At 40.9% G+C, this 21,317-nt stretch overlaps 1 protein-coding gene across 6 annotated transcripts in view; it reads left to right on the top strand.

The window, feature by feature from the left end:
- The window catches only part of CTNND2 (catenin delta 2), a 924,887-nt gene that overhangs the window by 752,607 nt on the left and 150,963 nt on the right, over positions 1-21,317 (top strand). For all 6 annotated transcript variants that reach the window (XM_053242882.1, XM_053242877.1, XM_053242879.1 and 3 more), the window contains one exon: positions 13,529-13,646. In XM_053242882.1, coding sequence (XP_053098857.1) covers positions 13,529-13,646 — 118 coding nt within the window. The remainder of the gene's footprint in view (positions 1-13,528; positions 13,647-21,317) is intronic.

Here is a 21,317-nt window from a genome sequence, read left to right as displayed (position 1 = left end):
GTGGTTTTTCTTTTATGCAGTTGTCATTTTCATATGGTAGCCAGATTAGTCTCTGGGATAACCCGAAGAGACAATATAACACTGATTTTAAAAGAACAGCACTGGCTGCAAATATGGGGAGTCCCCAGCTTACATATTGGTTGCATTACAAAAGTTGTTTCTAAGTTGGATTTTCATTACTCAAAATGAATATAGTTCCTATAAGGGATGGCTTGTTTGTATGTACAAGCGGGCGTTTGTAAGTTGGGGACTTCATTTATTTAATATGTTACAGAGCTTTCTTTGTAAGTATAGGTCATTTGTAAGTCCAGTGTTCATAAGTCGGGGAGTGCTGTATGCTCTGAGCAAAATACAAAGTGCTAGTTATTAGAGGTGTGCAAGTTTGGGTCGGGGATGTCCGACTTGGCCTGACATATCTCAGTTTGAGATATTAGTAGCAGCAATAGAATAAAAAATACACTGAGCTTTTCAGTTAAGGTTGCAGTTCTATACACACTTAAAAGGTAAAGTGTGCCGTCAAGTCGATTTTGACTCCTGGTGCCCACAGAGCCCTGTGGTTTTCATTGGTAGAATACGGGAGAGGTTTACCATTGCCTCCTCCCATGCAGTGTGAGATGATGCCTTTCAGCATCTTTCTCTATCGCTGCTGCCTGATATAGTACCAGCAGGGATTCAAACCGGCAACCTTCTGCTTGTTAGTCAAGCATTTCCACATTTACTTGGGAGAAAACTTGATTAAAACCACTGGTACTTCCTTCTAAGTAGGCATGCATAGAATGGATTGCACTATAAAGCCAAAAACCTTAAACATTACAAGATACAGGTAGGCAGTTATTTACATCAAAACCAAGCTATTCCCTCAACTGCCCTATATAGAGATCCCTTGCTGACAAAAAATCAAAGCAACGTTCCTCAGGGGATTACTTACTGTAAACCTCTTCCACCCACCTTCCCCTACTTTGCCTTTCCAGCAGTTGAACAGAATAGTGACCACAGGTTTTGCTCCTTAACTCCACTTTTACAGGGGCTAGAGCTTATCTTTTGAGAGAGAGAGAGAGAGAGAGAGAGAGAGAGAGAGAGAGAGAGAGAGTGCTGGGGATCTGGGCAAGTTAATGGGCTAACCAGGCGCTGGGGAATATGCTTAAAATCCAGTAAATATCTGGAAATCCAGGGGAGATGGCAACCTAAGTTTCCATATTAGAACACATAAAAGGCTCAGTTTGTCAAATTCTGGGCAATTAGAGCTTGAACAGTTGTACAAAGGAAATGTCAGATTTCTCTCATTTACTTTTCTATAAGGAAACTATGCAGGTAGAAGTTTAGACGAATTTCAAGATGTCTGGAACCTTATATCCTGATCTGTTAACTAAATTGTATCATCTCTTTAATGCAAAGATGTAATTTATTAAGTTTGAAAAACTGTACAGCCAAGAGGACAAAACTAAGTTACATCGCTCATATCATTAGGTCCAGGTTACCTTAGAGAGCGCCTTCTTCAGTCTGATCCCCACCGCACGCTAAGATCATCTGAGGAGGTCCGGCTCCAGTTGCCACCAGCTTGTCTGGTGGCGACCCAGAGGTGGGCCTTCTCTGTAACCGCTCCTGGACTGTGGAATGCGCTCCCTGCAGACATCCATAATTTGAATTCTTTATTGGAATTTAGGAGAGCCCTAAAGACCTACTTGTTTGGCCTGGCCTTCCAATTGTTTTAAAGGGTCTTTGATGTTTGTGAACCGCCCTGAGCTATTTTGTAAGGGCGGTCTAAAAATCAATCAAACAAACAAATAAATATGTTTCTGGTCAGATACTTGGTAAGTATAACATCAGCTAAGGATGAAGAACTTAGAGGAGGGGATGGGACAAAAAGGAAATCTTAGACTGTGGAAGGTACATAAGGTCTTGCTTATCCAACATGGAGTATGCTTTCATGGTATGAGAGTATTATATTTGGGAGGTTATTTTAGTTTATGGATACATCTCTGTAGAACCTACCTACAATAGTTTCCCTGACTTGTCTCAAAGATAGTACTGAGGTTGCCAACCTTGTTCTAAATTACTTTCTACAAATTCTCAGGCTGACTCTTAATTACTTGAGACTTTTGATTTCTAAAGTCAAATGGTAATATGAGTTTGTCCCAGAAAACTGTTGTGAAATAGTTTGATCGACATAAAGAAAAACTTCTGATGAGGGGCAGGGGGAGGTTATTAAGAAGAATACTTAGACCAGTGCACTCCTACAGGAACTGGTAAGAAGCTCCTTACCTGCTTGTCCCTGCACTGCTGCTTTTCTGGGCATAGTGTCTGGTCCCCAACCGGCCACATGGGGTTGTGGCGCAGTTCCCTGCGTGGCATCGGCATGCACATGGCTGGCATACATGTGCACCAGCCGTTTGCATGGTCAGTATGGTGTTGCTAACCATGCAAATGGCCAGTATATGTGCATGCCAGCCATGTGTGTGCTGATGCCATGCAGAGGCTGCAAGAAATAGCAGCACAGCCCATGTGGCCAGTTGGGGACTACGTGCCATGCCTGGAAAAGCGGTGGGGCGATGATGAGCAGGTAAGAAGCTCCTTACCGGCGCCTTAAGGGAACTGCTCCCCACCCCACCAGTCCGTGCACAATCCATTCGTGCACATCTCTAACCCTGACGGCTACCCCTACAAAGTCTGACTGAATTATTTAGGACTGATTTTGGACATTGACTTAGGCCTGTGCAATATCAGATTTCCCATGTCAGGATTGATCTGATATCAGGAATATTGGAATTAATTCCAATATGTACTAATGGGCTTCTGGAATTAGGACTTTATTAGTGAATTGCCAATCAAAAATCTGATAATAATCTGGAATTTTTTACATAGAGGTCTATGGGGAAATAGGGGAAATTGATACACCAGGAATGGCTGGACATAGGGTTTTGAAACTGTGCACACATATAGTACAGGATGGCAGGACTCTGTGTATTGAATTTGAAGCAAATTGGTCAATGCATGGTTGGATGGAGTTTGGGGGAAATAATTTTATATGTCTAAACATTGCTAAAACCAGCTTGTTTCAAGTCAAAAGGCTCCCAAAACATCGAGCTTAAGCCCCCACTCAGATCATTAATCCATCCACCAGTGGAGGAATCTGCCCTTTGCCTTTATGTAAAAGGGGAATAGAACCCTACTTTTCTGCTCCCCCTTTTATGTTTCCAGAATGTTTTCAACATAGAGCTCTGAAATCAGGTACATGTAGTCTTATTTGATGTGTGTATTATTATTTTGATACCTAAAAAGCACTCCATCACTTTCCGTTGTGTTTACACCAAAGATAGAGTTGTAATTTAGTGTGTCTTAGTCTCTCACTATATTATCTAAGAGCTGGAATACTTGATGTGACTTAAAATACTTTAGTATTGAATATGAGGAAATAATCTTAAAGTAAGTTTTACTGCTTGCCATTTCTCCTGCCTTTAGTAGGTCCATAAGTCCTGCCTTTTGCTGACACTATTAAGGCTTTAATTGGGTAACATCATTAGGAATGCTTGGTCACCCTTTCTTGAATCATAAAGTTGTGTTTTCTTCCTATTAAAGGGACAGATACCAGTTTTCTGGACAATTCATTAGGACTAAGAGAGATTTCTTTTTGATGCCTGTGTAGAAGGTTCCTTGGTTGGTTAGAACAATTCCAAGACCATGGCTGTCTTGGAAAAGAGGCCAGAGGTGTAGCTAGGGGAGAGGAGCCCATGTTCACTGCTCTCCCCGGCAGCCCCTCAGATTGCAGGAGATAGTGGAGAAAATAGGCAGGGGTGGAGCTGGGGGGGCCCTCAGGAGCTTGGAGGCCCGAGTTCTTTGAACCCATGTGCTCAATTATATCTACACCCCTGAACCAGGCAGTGAGTACTATGTTAAATTCTTTGAAACTCGCTGAACCGGTGCACAGCATTTGCACCGCTAGTCTCTCCTCGCCACTTCCCCCCCTTCCTTCCACACCAGTCCTCTCCCCATCATTTTCGTCTGCTGGCCGCCGCCTCTGCCAGGGCCAGCCACCTCCTCACCCACTGCCTGCCTCCTCGGCCACTCTCCCCCCTCCCAGCCCCCCATGCCCGCCACAATAGCCCCAGTTGCTGGGCCAGCCTCCGCCCAGCCATTTCCGGAATGCCACCACCTGCCCAGCCGGGCTCCTCTTGGCGGCGTGACTCAGCCTCCCGCCGCCTCCTCTCCTCTCGCCACCCTCGCTAGCTGCCCCCAGCCACTAAAGTGGCACCCCCTCGTCCTCAGCCTCCCCCTCCAGGCTCCTCCAGCCCCCAGCTGACATTTCCCTCAGTCCCAAACTCTTGCAGTGTGTCGCGAGAGTTCCACCACCAAATCCTGGGCACGCATGCTGGCTAAGAGAATTAAATATATAGATGCCTTTTGTAAAAGGCCTTGAAACGCGTAATTTTTAAAAGCCTTTTATCAGAAACATAAATCTGGCAGAGAAAAACAGACCCCATTCAAATAATCCTTTTATGGTTTTGTCCCACTTCTTCTCTGTAATAATGCTTCTTCTCTGTAGTAAAAGTAATTTATGAAACAAGTGTTTTATTTGCGGTATCAAGACTGTGTATTATGCAACAGACTGCCTAGATTGCTTGAATATGCAAGTATACAAGATTGCTTGGATATACAAGGACAAATGAGAGTGCACCACTTAACCACATACCTCATGCCGACATGCTTCCTATTAATGCTCTCTGGCCATTCCCCCTCAGACATCCTCCTGTTCAGTACTTGGATAGCCAGAGATCTTAATCACAGGGAGAAATCTCCACATATTCAGCACCTGCCCTCTGCAGACAAGCCCTGAACACAAGTCCATCTGGAGGCATGGCCAGGAAATATGTTGCATGGGGAATATGGCTACTCAGCACATTCCTATTTCCCCTGTCTGCAAATTGGTCCTCTCCAGAGGTCTAAAGCCTGAAGAATAGGGATGTGCACAAACAGTTCATGCACTCCCTGGGGCGGCATGCGGGGTGCCTTTAAGAGAGCAGGTAAGGTGCTCCTAATGATTTTTGATCCCATGTTAAGTTCTGGTGGCATGCTTTTAACTAAATCAAATATGACATGCTGAATATTTTTGACAATGCATGGGTAAGCTTAAGTAAATTCCTGAAACCTACATGAACCATGTCAAAAATGTGCCTAAGGACCATAGCAGTCTAAAACAGGAAATTGGTTTTATTTTACTTTATTATTTTTTAAATTCTTTTTTAACTATTTGCACTTAGGCTTCAAGAAAGCCAAGTGCACCAGATAGTAATGCCAAAATGTAATGCATAAAAGGGAAAGTGTTTTTTCCAACTTTCTATCAATATATTTTCAATGTGCTTTTCTTTTGTACATTTTGGACCAGTTCTTAATATAAAATATAATTTTGCATTATAAAGCACAAATATAAGTGATATTTAAAGGTGATGCTTGATGGTTAAACTGTGTATTAGTTAGCTGGCAAACTTAGCTTCAAAAAACCTGTTTATTCGGGATAACATTTTAATAGCAACTCTAAAACCAAGTTTTTTCTGTAACATCCGCATCAGGTGATCATTGATTAGCATAGAGTCGCTTCTCTCTCAGCATAGCCTACTTCACAGGGTTGTTGTGAAAGAGAAACTTAAGTATGTAGTACACTGCTCTGGGCTCCTTGGAGGAAGAGCGGGATATAAATGTAATAATAATAATAGATATTAGCTCTGCCTTTCTGCAGAGATTTAAGGTGCATAACCACATTGGTAAAATATTTTGTACAACAACTTTTAATATAAGTTTAAAAAATTAGCTATCTGATGAAAGTAATTCCTTCTCATTATTTGCCAGTATGAATTAAAACATCTTGCATTCTTTCTGAATATGCTTCCTTGTGGTGCTAAGGAAATGTGATGAAATCCCTGCTCAAAATATAGTTGGATCTACATTTAGAGATTAAAGACCAGGGATTCTCAACGTTGAGTCCCCAGATGTTTTTGGACTTCAGCTCCCATAATCCCCAACCAAAGGCCACTGGGACTGGGGATTATGGGAGTTGAAGTCCAGAAACATCTGAGGACCCAACGTTGAGTATCCCTGCTCTAGACTGTTTGACCCATGCCCTTTGATAGGCTGTACAAGGTCCCATATTTTAGAAGCCTCATTCTTCCCCCCACTTATCTGTGCCCAGTGCTTACTTTACCAAGCGCAGAGGGTGAGGAAGTGCCCAGCCAGGAGCTGCTAGCAATAATGGCAGCCAATGGTGACAAGTGAACATGCTGGCTCACCCCTCTGTACATTGCCCCTCCTCCAAATAGTAAAAGATCTAGTTATTTAAACTTGCCTATTACTTGATTGTCCAGTATAAATGTAATAGTAACTTGCAGAAAAGAACTGAAGTCTCTATTCTAATAAAGTGTTAGGATGAATAACAAATGCTAAGGCAATTAATCAAACTGTTATTGCAGAGGAAAAGGTAACTCAGAACTGTTGAATTATGCTAGTTTGGAACAGAAAATCTAATAAATAACATGAGAGCTCAAGGTTTACCCAGAACCTGTTGAACAATTTTCTTGGTAGAGTAATTAATCACTGACTAAAAAGAGATTGGATGGATGAAAAGCAAAGGATTTCATAGCAGTTTTTCAAAGCAAAAAGTTGTATTATCATACCCATTTCTTTTTCTAGAAATAATGCACTAAAGACTCTTTGCAGAAAACTAGTTGATGGTATCTCATATCCCCCCCCCTTTTTTTCTCTTATGCTGATACCATTTCCCCTTTAAAAAATGAAAGAAATTATGTAGAACTTTTACACGCTGTGTTGTAAGCACTCGCATTTTAAGCCTTAGACTATTCATGGACACAGTCCAACACAAATTAAGCACTTTTAAACCCTAATTATTTTCATGAAGTAGAATTAAGCACACGCTTAATACTTTAGTCAGCATAAATAGTATTTAGATGTGCTTAATTTGGGCTAAATCATGCCCATTACTTACAGATCAGGTGTGACGTTAATCTATACAATCCTTATGCTGAACAGGGTTGGACTTCAAGAGCTCCCAGATTGTTTCTAAGCCTATGTTTCTGTGTGCCTTTCTAATTTGCAGTGTTTTATTTAAGGATGAAAATGCTACTCTCACTTAATTCCCCTGCACTTTCATCCCCTTCCCACCCCACCCCACCCTCCACATTTTTAGGGAGTTTCCAGTCTCATCATAGGGGAGGCCCCACTCAATAAAGAACTTATAAAGCCATTCAGGAATTAGGGACACCTGCTGGGAGACCTAGGCATCGCACATTAATGCACAGGCTCATGCTGTTCATCTGCTCTCCCCATTTTTATGTATTAAGAATCCTTTCTAACTGAGCTAACAGACACATTTCCTACTCCTGCTACCATTCCTCAGCCTTTTCCTGGATTCCACTTTTTAAATATGCCCAGCCCTTTATTGGTCACAGGCAGCTGCAGGGAGGAAAGCAGAGGCTGCAAGAAGACTACCTGCCATTCATATGATCTGCTAGACCCTGTGCTGTGGATGAAAGAGCCCTCACATCCTTAAGGAAGTCTAAGGGGTGTTTCCCATTAGCTGCATTAACATGATAAACCCTTTCTCATGATTACGTGAGAGGGCTACTGGGTGGGCAGCAGAGAAGGCTGCTCAAACCTACCTTCCCTGCAGATGATCCATCAGTCCTTGCTGGGTGTGCGGATCACGCACCCAGTCGGTCACCGGCTTTCCCCTGCAGCTCAGAGGGTAGGAGGTGAGGATGTGTTGTCCTGGCCCCCAATCCCATAATGCACTGTGCAAGTACATGGTGCATTTTGAGGATCCCCCCATCCCCCAGCACTGGCCAGGAGCCTGCTACTGTGTCCGTGCTGCATGGTCTTAGCTTGGTCTTGGCTGCACATGAGAACAGCTTCGACAGTATACTTTGACACAATTAACCTGAGGGTTTGGCATTACTGCAGACTAAGATCCCTTTATGTTCTAGCTATGTATATCACTCTGAAAGGTCTGTTTTAATTGAGCCAAAAAGAAACTCAGATGCTGATATTTGATTGACTTGCAAATTGCACAACACAATCATTAAGGGCTTCACATTTAGCTTGAAGGCTGGACACACAGAAACACAGGGATAAAAGCCACCTGCTAGGTCCTTGACTAGGTAGGCTAATTGCACTGATACTTTCAGAATGAAAAGGGTGGCTGAATTAATGAAAACTAAGGCCATTTGATTGAAAGATCAAGAATAGAGAACTGTTTTCAAATGCATAATGGTTTCTATAGTTGCATTGTGCCTTTTCGAGGAAATCAATAGCCGAGAGTTTGAACACATATGTTCACTTTGCCGAGTGTAAATATCAGGAAAAATAACACTTATTTACTCAAAAGCCCATCAAAATTTTTAGGCATACCTATTGCATCCCTGGAGATCATGCTGTCCCAGAGGAACTGGTGGTTGAGAACTCAGCTGTACCTTGGAGAATATTCATCCTATTCCACTGCTAGAATATGAGAAGGAGAGACAGTGTTTTGAATTTAAATGGAAAGTGTCAATATCTGGAGACTTCTTTTATTCATTCATTCATTCAGATCATTTATATACCGCCAAACACAAATGTCTCATAGCGGTTTACAATTGGGTTTTGAGCACAATCCAGCAAATGTTTGTTTGAATAAGTCCCATTGAAATTATAGAACATACCCTTGCTGAATTGTGCCCATAATTTTTTTTTAAATAAGACAAAATGCAACCTAAACTTGATGACTTGAAGTCATGTGTGGCCCACCAGAAAACTGATTGACAAGTCCTATGACAACAAAAGACCACTAAATATATGGTGATCATTATGTAAATAAATGTACATGGCACAATCTGTCATAGTTAGGCTTTTTGAAAACACAGCTCACACTGTCCTTGTGAGAGGAAGGTGCTCTAAATGTTCTTCACTTTTAATCAATGGGGCTTGCAAACTTACAGCTCTTTATTCAATTATAATGTAAATTGTGCTGTGTCCTAGGTGAGTGTGCATAGGATTGCAACCTAAAGAGCTTAATTTGGCCAGGAGTTTAATTTTAGTATGCTTGAGATAATGGGCTGTTCTTATAGCGCCACTGCAGTGATGACGAACTTTTTCTTCTTCATAAGGAAGATGATGCATCCCTCCTGATAATTTTATTTTCGTACCAGAATGACTCACAATATTTAAAACAGTGGCTGCACCATAGTGTAGTGTAAGGGCATTATTAAACCTGGGTTTTTATTATTTTTTCTTCGTCATTTGTATAACTTGCCTTGCCCGCTACTTGATATTGCCATCTACTTCTGTTTTCAGTAAACCTTTTCCTAAGACCCCATAGAATTTATTTCTCTGATATGTGTGACTTTGAGCTTATTAACACTCATCTGCTAGTTGGTAGCGGCCAGTGCAGGTGCCACCAGAGGGGTGACGAGGGCACCATTAAGGGTAAATGAATTGGTGCTTGCCTCTGCTCTTGCTGCACCTGGATGCTGCTCGGAGCAGCAGCACACTGCCCAGCACCCCCTGCGGCAGGGGATTGCCTCTGCCACTCACCTGGCAGGGGATCAGCTCCACAAAGGCCAGGATGATGGGCTGCACACTGCTGCTCCAAGCAGTGTTCAGGTGTGGCGAGAGAAGAGGCAAGCGCCGATTAATTTACTCTTAAAGGTGCCTCTCACCGCTCCTGCCCCCATGGCGCCCACACCAGCCACTACTGCTGCCAAACTGTGTGAGTTTGGGAGCAGTTGAAATCTTTGCAACCAAAAAAAATCTATTTCCTCATTTTCAGCTGTGCTACTGTGAAGAACAATTATGTCAATGGAATTTCCCAGGTTTGTTTACAAACCTGGGCAAACAAGAAGAAAAATACAAAACCAAAGGATTATGTGAGAAAAGACTTATCTTGTTCTTCTGAGTCTACTCACGATCACTATCAGAGCTTTCTCTTTCAGTTCAGAGATTCTGCTCCATTATGAGCAGATCAGCTTCCAAGCTGGAGGTCTTTGGCATATCAGAATCCTGTCAGTACCCTTTAGCTGTCCTGGATGTATTGGCTACTGCCTTCTTGTGACACGCAGCCTTACTTATTCAGACTTACTTACTTACTCAGCTTCATTTATTTATTTTTCAGTGAGAGAGAGAAATCTTTGCATATTAGAAGATGTAAATCTCCAAAGCCACAGGTTTCCACTTTTTTGTGTACTCTGCCAAAAACAAGGATCTGACTTGACCACCAAAAAACTTTTGTCTTCTTTCAAATGACTGAGTTGGTAGGAGAGAGAAAGTGTGTGTGTGTGTGTGTGTGTGTGTGTGTGTGTGTGTGTGTGTGTGTGTGTGTAACCTTGCATAAGTAATGTTCTCCAAATTAATCTAGTTGTGGGAGGGGAGCCTTTGAATTGCAGCTTGTCCTGCTTCTAATATCAATGAAGTTGTTTATATGACCAGTTGTCCTGGACTGGTGTGGGGAAGTGTGATGGTTTGTGTTTGGTGTGAGTTGTTAAATGTGTTATTTATATGTGTTTAATATTACTCTATAGAACAGAATATATTATTATTATTATTATTATTATTATTATTAATTTATAAATATATATTTCCTCTTCCACCCCACTAAAAGAGAAGCCTCTTCCCATGCTACTGCAGAGCAAAGAGGGGGAAGAGGTTGCTTAGTCTCAGATCTAGCTGATAGATCCATGTGGTGACAGCGAAAAAGTAACCTGAAGTAGGGTCACAGGAAGAAAGGAGAGAAGCTCAAGCTCTCCCATGACCTCAGATGTTCCCACCAAACATGCATCCTGATGAATTATTCTACTTTTGGTTCAATGCTGTAACAAAGCCATGGAGGAGAAAATGATGGGCAAGGATTATATAGGGAGAGAGTATAAACTTTTTTCATTTTAATGAATAGTTTGCCTGATCATCCTGAAAAGTGATTACTTATGCTTTTTGCTATGGTCTTTAGTGGTGATAATTGGCTATGCATATGTGCTCTGATGGATGCAGGGATAAGCACAAAAGTTGTCCCTTGTATTACATCAGAAGTACTTTTGTGATAAGGGAGATCTTTTGATGCCATTGAAAATCCCAATGAGATGTAGGGGGACAGAATTGCTGCTAAGCATTGTGTTCCACTTAGTATTGTAATGCAGCAGGTTCTGGAAATGTGAAGGGATATGTTACCATCTGATTCAATTTCTCTGTTATATTTTAATTCCTGTTTCGCTGAACAGGACTCACTCAGATTGTTATAGATTTTGAAATTACATATTGTACAGTAAATTGTCTTCATTGTAGTGCTATTGGAACACGAAACTGTGGCATGATTAGGGGAAGAGACCTGCTAGACACAGCCCCCGTAGGACTTCCCATTATCTGCCCCTTTTTATCTGCCCCCCACCAAACTAAATTATGTACTGAATCATCTGATCCCTTCCCGCCTTCATTGGTGGTGGTATCAGGCTTTAGATGTGGTAGAACCAGAATGAGCTAAACAACTAATACTATTTGTTGCTTATTCAACTTAATGATCAAATGATAAGAAGGATTATTAAATAAGATGAATCAATATATGTGAAGGAGATGTTTGTAAGGGCTGGGTTTGATTTTATTTCCATACATAACCCTTTCCCCAGTCGTCTCTATGAACTTTGGAACGCTGCTCATAGGGACACTGATGTAATCAGGCCTCTCTGCAGGTGATCCTGAAGACTGACTGTTGGTATCAGTTCGTCTTGGAAATCTAAACCATCTGGGTTCCCAGCCAGGGGTACCATTGAAGTCTTTATTTGCTTGTTGAAGTTTTCATTTAGGTCCTCTCCCTGAACAACTTCTCTCTTAGTTGTCAGCCTTGCCAAAGAAGACTCCTTGTCAAAGGACACTTGCTTCTGTGTAACCTCAGGGTCAGGCTCCTGTGTTCCACCAGGAATCTCGTGAAGGCTGTCAGCTGCTATTCTCCTCGAATCCCTTGTATGAGGCAGCCTTTTTCTGCCTTTCCACTTTTCCTTCTAGCTCTATTTTCTATCTTTTATTCACCAGTGTATCTCCCACTCTCCTCTGGCTTTGTCTTCTCCTCAGCTTATACCCACATATACCTCAGAAACATTGTGACCTGTCCCGTCCAAACCTGACTCCTTTAAAATGATTGATTATCTGTAAATAGACTGGAAATGAAAACAATTAAAAACAGCCAGCCACTTCTATAGGGAATAGTTTTCAGTGTGTCACTCTAAGCTATAACAACTTTAACATGGTTTCAACTTAGACATTTTCTTTATATACCTAAAAATTTATTCTTGAGTGTGTGTGTGTGTATTGCTCGAAAATCTGACTCACAACAAAGATACAAGTAAAGGAAACCAAATGTTAATTAACATTTTGGCTTACACCTTCATCAGCAACAGATGGGTTTTTTTAAGGGTTGTATGGATTACATAAAGCTCACAAAGTAGCAGTTAAGAATGCTGTGTTTGCAGCATTCCAGGGCAAGTGACAAGATAGGAATGATTGACATATGTTACAGATGGATGTAATATGGTTTTATGTATTATCCTCCAGATTTAATCCATGAAGTATTAGGGTTTGAGTCTATAGATCCAAAATATTTCTCATTTGTCCAGCATCTCATGATGTGTATGTTACTCAGTAGGAAATATTTCCATCATTGAGACCTATGGTTGCCTGAATTAAAATATTTTGTAACAGGTTCCAGTTTCTTCATTACGATGACAAATTTGTGGTTCCTGAAGCATGTCCTCAGGTCTGTGGGTGTTTTACCCATGTATTGCATGTAGCAGTCTGGACATTTACATTCTGTAATACAAACAATGGTGGAAGTACAGATGATACTGTGTCAGATGTAACTCTTGGTAACTGTAGTACTAAAGGTGATGGTATCCCTTAAGGAAGGTGCAAGTGGCTGGATTGACAGCAGTGTGATCCTGGGTTGCTTACTGTTGATTTGAGGACTGCTCTCACCAATCTGTGCTGATTAGGTGGTTGACATGGAGGGCTATTGATATTGATATGTCAAGACATTCAAGAAAATCAGATGGTTTTCTGGAGTTTTTAAAGCAAATCTACTCTCAGGTCAATAATTGCTCCAAATGTTACTGAGAGATGCAGCCTTCTTGTGCAGTGGATTGTAAAATGAAGGGAAATTGCGGGGATACAAAGCAACGAGGACTGCTCCAGAGAATTGGTTTTGCATTTTATATTATATTTTACCTGGGGGAACAGCATGATTTTGACAAAGGAGCTGCAAAAATATTTTCATTTTAATACTTACTTTGCCTTCTTGAAGTTAGTGTTCATGTTATCCCATTTCTAATATTATCTGAGGTTGTGATTTTCTAATTCTCATTTTATTTATTTTTTTGGAAAAAGCTTATTGGTTCATTTTATGTACAAGGGTAAGCTAATAACAGGTAATGAGCTACAGGAGGTACTTATTTTGTAAGAAATGAAGGTCAGTGCTGAGATGACGATGACCACTGTTTTTTTCTTCTTCTAGGAATGTCAGCTCTGCAGGAGAAGAAGCCCGCAGAAGAATGAGAGAGTGTGATGGACTTACTGATGCATTGCTCTATGTGATTCAGTCTGCTCTAGGAAGCAGTGAAATTGATAGCAAGGTTTGTCATCTTCATCTTTATAGAACAGAATCACAAGGCATAAGACTTGATTGAGGGCACATCATATATCCTTAAGGTTGTATGATGGTAAAAAATAGCTCCTATGTGTGTCTGTGTGTTCATAATGTGATGGTTTTTATTAACTTTGATGTTACTACTTTGGACATTTCAAATTGAAATGGAAAAGCAGAACATAAATGTTTTAAATAAATAAAAGGTAGGGTTCTTTCTTTAATCAAGAGCCAGTAGTTTATGTTCATTTACTGTATATATCTTCCATTCTATTGAATTATCTTCGTCGTTTAGTGACAGTAGCTGTTCAGTAGTTAAAGCCAGATTATTGAACTTGAAAATATCTCTGTGCCTAACAATGAACAAAACTTGCAACTTCAACAGGAAAAACTAGAGAGCTAGTAGCTTGATTGTTGAGTGGGCGTTATTTGATTTTTATATATACGAACATTGTTCAAAGTTTATGTCCCCTCTCCCTTTTTTTCAACATATATCATTCTTGAAGGAGTCTGTCTTTAAGCTGGCCGCATAAGATACATTTCTTGCATAGATATCACTTTCAAGCAGGAATTATATCCAGCTGTGTGTATATAGGGGTATATAGTGTATATATCCAGCTCTGTGTAATAGGGGTGTGCATGGAACTAGCTGGTTCAGTTTGAGTCCAAATTGGACACAGAATGGGCCAGTTCAGTTTGGCACCCCCTCAACCCGCCCCCCGTTTGGTTTGCTTCAGTCCAGGTGGGTCGTGAGTTTTTAAAAAATTAAAAAATATTTAAAGTGTAAAAAAGTATTTTTATACTCACCCCCCCCGAGAGTTGTCCAAGGCGGTGGGGGGGGGGGGTCTGCAGAGGTTCTGCTCCCCCGCCAGCCCTCCCTCCCCCTACTGGCATGACCCAGGTCACACAGAGGCCTATTGGCCGCCGCGCTGAGGGGAAAAGGCCAAAAATCAGCCAAAGAGTGGCCAAACAGCCGATTTCTGAAATAAGGGAGGTCAGCAGGGGGAGGGGGAACCGCCGCAGAGACACACACACACACATCGCCACCTCGGAACAACTCTCCTGGAGGGGGTAAGTGTGAAAAAATAATATATATATATATATTTAAAAATTTGCAGACCCCCGGTGGGTTGGACCAAACAGGGGGTGGTTCAGTTTGACCTTGAACAGTCAAACCGAACTGGGTCGACATCAAACACATTCTGCGTCGAACCTGTTTGCACATCCCTAGTACACAATCATGAGTGATGGATGCACAACTGTCTGCCAAATACAGAAGAGACTGTGAAGGCAGCAACAGTTCCATTCAGTCACCCATCATGCAGCTACTCACGTGGCTTGCCTCTGTGCGGAGTGGTCCTGTGTGCAGCACCAGGGAGGGCCATTAAAGGGATGCAGAGCTGCCTTTCCCAATATAAGAGCACAGTCTAACAAAAGGAAGTTGAATTAGAACCTTAACCGTAGAGCTCTGCCTCTCTTTTAAGCTCTTTTTTACCATTCTCAAAAACTCAGAGCACAGCTCTGCCTCACTCACCAAAGACCACTCCATTTCTTTTTCATTTTTATTTGAAAAAGTAAATACACAGTTGCTGCTTCCTTACCATGCTGAACAGATACAGCTACTGAAGGAGCTTTTCCAAGAGTGTGCCTTTTCTTCAGCCTCCACCAGAACCAAAGAGCTGGTGAGCATTTGCAGTTTCCAGCTCACTGTCCCCCACCCGCCACTAGATCAGGACAATGACAACACTGAGGCTGTTAAAATAACAGCGGCCAGACTTGTGGGGAAATGCAGAGGACCAAGGGATTACATAATTTAGAATAGCAGTGGTGCTTGATGTCTCTCCAAAGTTTCTTTTAAAGTTATCAGTTTGTTTTCTTCTGCTCTTTTTTTCTAAATTAATTCAGCTTGTTTTCTTATAATAGCACCTATGACTTGGCCACATCCCAAATAACTGCCCTGTTGACCTCAGAGGTGGTAATTGGAGATGTACAATTGGATTCAACCTCAAATCGATTCAAGTCAAACCGGGGGTGATTCAATGATTTGACCTCAAATCACTCTCAATTCAAGGTTAAAGAGAATCATTCCCAATTAGACCCAAATCGATAAGGGATATTTGAGCACCATTTTGAGGCCCATTTTTCCAGAGAGAGCTGGTCCACTGATTGAGGTCAGTGGGTAGACCTGCCCTCCGCTCTGGACTTAACGTGTCAGCCTGCCTTGGAGGACTGTTCTACCAGGTATTGAGCTTGAATCAAATCATAGAATATGATTTGCGCACATTTCTAGTGGTAATGTGCTGAAAGTATTCTTTCAAGGTGGTTTCAACATGACTACACAGCTCTTGATTTTTCAACATAAAAATGTTTAATTTCCAATAGTTTTGTTCATTCTTATCTGAACGTTTCCATTGAAACTTGCAGGGGTGTGATCTGCAAAGGTAGTGATTAGTATTTTTATTTCTGAAACCCTTGTTAATAAGTCGGAAGTGGTGAAAAAGGCATCTATTCTAGAATAGGAAAAGTGACTGTTAAAGAAGAAAGTATAATCTCTTAAATTAGGATAATGTATCCAAATTTTAGTTAAATTATTAATTTCCATTCCTTTAAAAAAGGATTTATGAAGTCTTGGTGTAGAAGCATTTATATTACTCTTGTCATAAATGTTTATGTTGAACTACATTTAGATCATCCCCCATTATTATATGGCATTTTGACTTTTTTCTATTACTTCCATCAAATCCAGATAAAAGGATATTGATTAGTGTTAGGAGCATATACATTTACAAATGTTACTAATCTTCCAATCAGCGACCCTGTTATAATATATAATATAATATGTATCTTCCATCCTTATCTTATAACTTCTTGTGGTTCCATCAACCCTTGTATTATAATGATGGCTACTCTTCTTCATTTACTTAAATTTCCAGATGCAAAAACATCTCCTAGTTTCTGCTGAGTCAGAAATTGTTCTTCCATTTTTCTAATGTGTGTTTCCTGATAAAGAATAAGGTTGTTCTTGTGGCCTCTGTAGGTGGGTCCAGGGAGTGCACAGGGTGGAGCTGGGGGAGATCACACCTACCTTCACTCCAAACGATTGCTGTTCTTTGGCCGTGTCACTCACGCGCCCACACAAGCGAGAGTGGTGCAGCAATCTGGAGGCCAGAGAAATGAAGCCCAGCCTCCAGAAATCTAATCATGAACTGCACATGGAGTGCACTGGGGGATTTCCCCGCTGTCAGGCACTCTAGCTACCAGGCTGTATGAATGTTCGGGCTGCATATGACCAGGGACCAGAATAGAAGCTTGTGCTTGCTTCCTTCTGCCTCTGTATAAGCCTGTTTAAAAAACCTGGGCTACCCCAGCTAAGAGTGCCAGGATCGAGAGCAATCCCAACACTCCACTCTAGCGGCCCTACCCTGGAAGGGCTGTGAAAACCTGGGTAGGGCTGCTCATGTGCATGCCCTCAATATGTCCATGTTCTCTTTATGTAACAAATAAGTATACTTTCACCCTTTAATTGGTGAATTCAAGTCTTTGACATTTAGTGTAAAGAACAGTTCATTCCCTATTTTAGGTTCTTTAGTATGTCATGGCGCTGCCTCTTGGAAAGTCACCTCTAGAACTTTTAGTAAATGTTCATCTGCTAACAAAGTTTTCATTATACTTGCCCTGACTTAATGAACACATTAAGTCTAAATTGGATACTCTAACTATATTTTATATCTTCCTGTTGTAGTTTTTGTGTCAGAAAAACAAATTCCCTCCTTTTACTTAGTATTTCAAGGTGTATGTCTTTCAAGATATCCTTGCCCCCACTTGCAATGGCCAGATCTATGTTTGGAGAGACTAGGGTTGTGTATTAGAGATGTGCATGAATCAATTATTTTATTCAATTTGTACCCAAATTGAATTGCACCCCCCATGTGGAGCTATAAGGATGCTGAAATCTCCATTATTCCCTATAAGAAAAAGCTTAAAGACGTGCCAACTTTTTTAAAAAATCACTCCTTTGCCCAACTTCTTTGAAATCTGGGTGGTAACTTCCACCCATTGGACACTACCACGCAGCCCACTTTGGCCACAAAATGGAGGTCCAAATCTCTGAATTTTTGGGGTCCGAATCTGGGATGATTTGTTTTGTACCCAAATCACTTGATTGATTGACCCAAGCAATTGAGCACAGGGGTGATTTGTTCTGTCTACAAATCAGCCAGATTTGGGTAAAAATCCTTTTGTACCCAAATCGATTCACACATCCCTATAGTGTATAATCAGATAGATGTATGTAGCAATGTACATGTTTCCATCCTATTTAGATGTCACACTGAATTCATAGATGTAGTGGTGGGAGGATAAGATGCAGCCCCACTGTGCATTCTGTATGCACATTATGCCAACAGGCCTTAAGGCCTGTATATTCTGGTATATTTTCTGGTATATATTTTTCTTGTATATTATATGGTTCATACTTGTATAAAGTGCTGCTTCTTTGGACCTTTTGAACTTTTCAGATTGCTGGAAAATGCAGAACTCACTTGTTTTTTGAATATTTGATGGGGGGAAGGCAGCACATCCTGAGCAGATTTTTTTGTTCTGTGAAATTTTATACACTTGGCCCAGTAATTGATGTGTTTGCAGATTACAATATGTCACAGATAGTCTCTAATCAATTAGTAAGTAGTAAAGCAGTCTGATCTGCCAGGTTATTGTTGCAATCAGGAATAAACTTAATACAAATCTCAGCTGTTTCTGCTTGCACTATGCAACCTCCCCCCACTTCCTGCTGTCTTCAGCAGTGAAGCAAGTGGGGGAATTTTAACTTCATTAGCTGCAGAAAAGCTGAATCAGTTGCTGTTTTTCCAAAGCTGCTTGAATCACCATGTCAAACAGAAGATGAGGCATTGGAATACTTGAGAATAGGGATGTGCAAGCTGGCTTGTTTTGAGCCAGGCTCAACATCGAGCCGACCCAGTTGAGCCAGTCCTAGTTCAAACTGGATTGGCCCCCAATTCGAAGAAGCAGCTCGCAGACCGGCTCAGGTATGCTTTTAATGGGGAATCCTTGAGGATTCCCATTTACAAATAAAAGGGGCATCGATAAGCCTCCCAAAGTGCACCGGGGTAGGTTAGTGATAGAAAGTGCACCCAGGAGCCCGAACCAGGCCTCAGCCGACCCGTGCTGTCATTTGGGAGGCCAGTAGGAGCTTGGAGGAGCCCCCATGCCACCGCCTATCCCACTGCCTTCACTAAAGGTACATAGGCTGCTTTCACTACCCACCCACCCCGGCGCCTTTAGGGAGGTTGAGGGATTCCCCCTTCACTTGTAAAGGGGAATCCTCAAAGATTACCCTCACAAGTATATCCCAGCCGGTTCGGCCCAGCTCAAGGGTTGAACTGAGCTGGACCCAGTTCGACCGGAACTGGACTGGGCCAAGTCAGTTCGAATCCAGTCTGGATTTGAACCAAACTGACAGTACTATTTCTGTGCACGTCCCTTCTTGAGAATCGGTCTTCTGAACTTCTTTTCATGTGTGAAATCTTCACATGGCACCAAAAATGTAAAAATTCAGCTATTTTCAGACCTCCTTAGCAGAGACTTCTGTTTTACAAGTATTCCTTTATAAGTACTTGTCCCAAAACAATTGGTTTACTACTTAAAGTTCTAAATAAGGTAAACTAGATTCACAATTTCAGCTGTTCCCATGAAAGAACAGAATGCATTCACATTAATTTATAGTGTTCAGAATAATTGGGAAGAAGCTGGAGGCTTCTGAACTAATTTTAGTAGATGAAAACCATTCTTTTTCTTTAATGTAACTTTCAAACATCTAAATTTCCTTGACGTCAGCCTGGGTGCATCTAAGTATACACCAAAATATCATGGCCTTTTACACGTCATCCATTGTTTTAGAATGAAGTGGCCTTTTAAAAAGCTCAGGTGTAGCTGTAGTTCTGATGTCCTTAAATGTGACTTTCTAATGAAATCCAAAGATCACAGTTGTTATAAAAAATATCATAACTGTATATTTACAGTACTGTACTGTATAAAGAATGATGTTATAGTAAGAGGATTTTCCTTTTTGTTAAGCCAGCAGAAACTGCATTCTTTCTTCCCTGTTCCTAGATGCCTGCTATTACTTCAGGCATCTAGGAACAGATTCATGCCTGGTGTGAACAGGTGCAGTTTTGCAATGACAAAGTATGCATTAGCCTTCTTATGTCAGATATAAAACTTGGCATGTGTGCCTGCTTTTACTCTTTGTGTTTGTGGATAATTTAGCTCCATGCTATTTCATATCACCCTGAACTCTGTTCCTTGTTAGTCAAAGGATATTCCTCCTATATATTATTTGTGTAATAGTCCCAATGAGTATTCTGAATGGCTGACTGACTAAGCATCCCATATACTTAAGCTAGATACTGGGCAATTTTAGCTGTGACAATTTCATTTCTCTTTGAACTATATATAGGTGTACATTTTTTCTTCCTGCTTTCATTTGATTTTGGGGTTTGTTTGTTTGTTTTATCATTTTTTAGTTTTGCCATTAAGAACAGCAAATAATATAGCTTTACTTCAGCTGTTAGTTCTGGATCTGAGTTCCAGGGCACAGCTGCCTCTGAACAATGTGACAATGGCCATTTCTTAACAATAATGCTCCTCAATGAATTATTATTGAACAAAATGGAAGGAGGATTATAGTGGGCAACATTCAGAATAATTAATGATGACTAAGCACCATTGAAATCAATGACACACGTTACTCATAGTTAATTTGACTCCTGTTAATTTCAGTGGGACTTAGTCATGACTAACTTTGCTTTGGATTCCCATTGCTATGATAATGATGATGAAGAAGAAGAAGAAGAAGAAAATGAAAACAAATGGCAGCACTTGGTAGTTCATTTTTATTCATAGCATGGTAGGTTCATTTTGGCAGGAAAGAAAATAAATACAAATGGGGCCCATTCATATCCATACCTTTTCATTCCAAAAACAAATGCACATGCCTAGAACTCCAATTTATCTTGTCGATTTATCTTTCTGTCCATTGCATTGGTCTATTTTCTCTGTGTGCTGAGTTTTGATTGCAATGTAGGATGCAATCTTTTTCAAAGCATATATTATATTCTCTCACACCTATGTCTTTATAGTCAATGGCTACGCTATAAATTTCTGTGGAATTCTAATACCTATAGAGAACTCTGTGCAAGCTGTAATTATGAAAAATCCTCCACATGAGGACAGAGCATCCTTCAGTAGCAAAGAGTGTTTCACATGAGCACAGAGCTCATTCCCCCATTTTGTAGATAGTCTCTGCTCAGGCACATCTCTTTCTGCATATAACCACATCTATGCTGCTGTTAAAACAATTTCATTGGATAAAAACAATTAAACAGTTTAAGATTAATTTTAGTTAAAAGCCTGAGAAAACAGGCATGTCTTGAGGGTCTTTTAAAAATTTATTTATTTTTATTTATTGTTAAATTTATATACCCCCTTTCATTAGGAAAGTTATTTCCTAATTTAGGGAATTCAGGCATTTAGGGAAGTTATTCCATTTTCTGATGAGGTCAATATGGAGAAATAGATTTGGGTGTCATCAGTGTATTGATAACACACTGCACCAAACCTCCTGATGATCGCTACCAGCGGT

This window comes from Hemicordylus capensis, chromosome 4 (genome assembly GCF_027244095.1).
Source record: "Hemicordylus capensis ecotype Gifberg chromosome 4, rHemCap1.1.pri, whole genome shotgun sequence".
In the NCBI taxonomy this organism is placed as follows: Eukaryota; Metazoa; Chordata; class Lepidosauria; order Squamata; family Cordylidae; genus Hemicordylus; species Hemicordylus capensis.
Note: the sequence above shows the minus strand (reverse complement) of the source record. Positions and strands in the feature narration are given on the sequence as shown.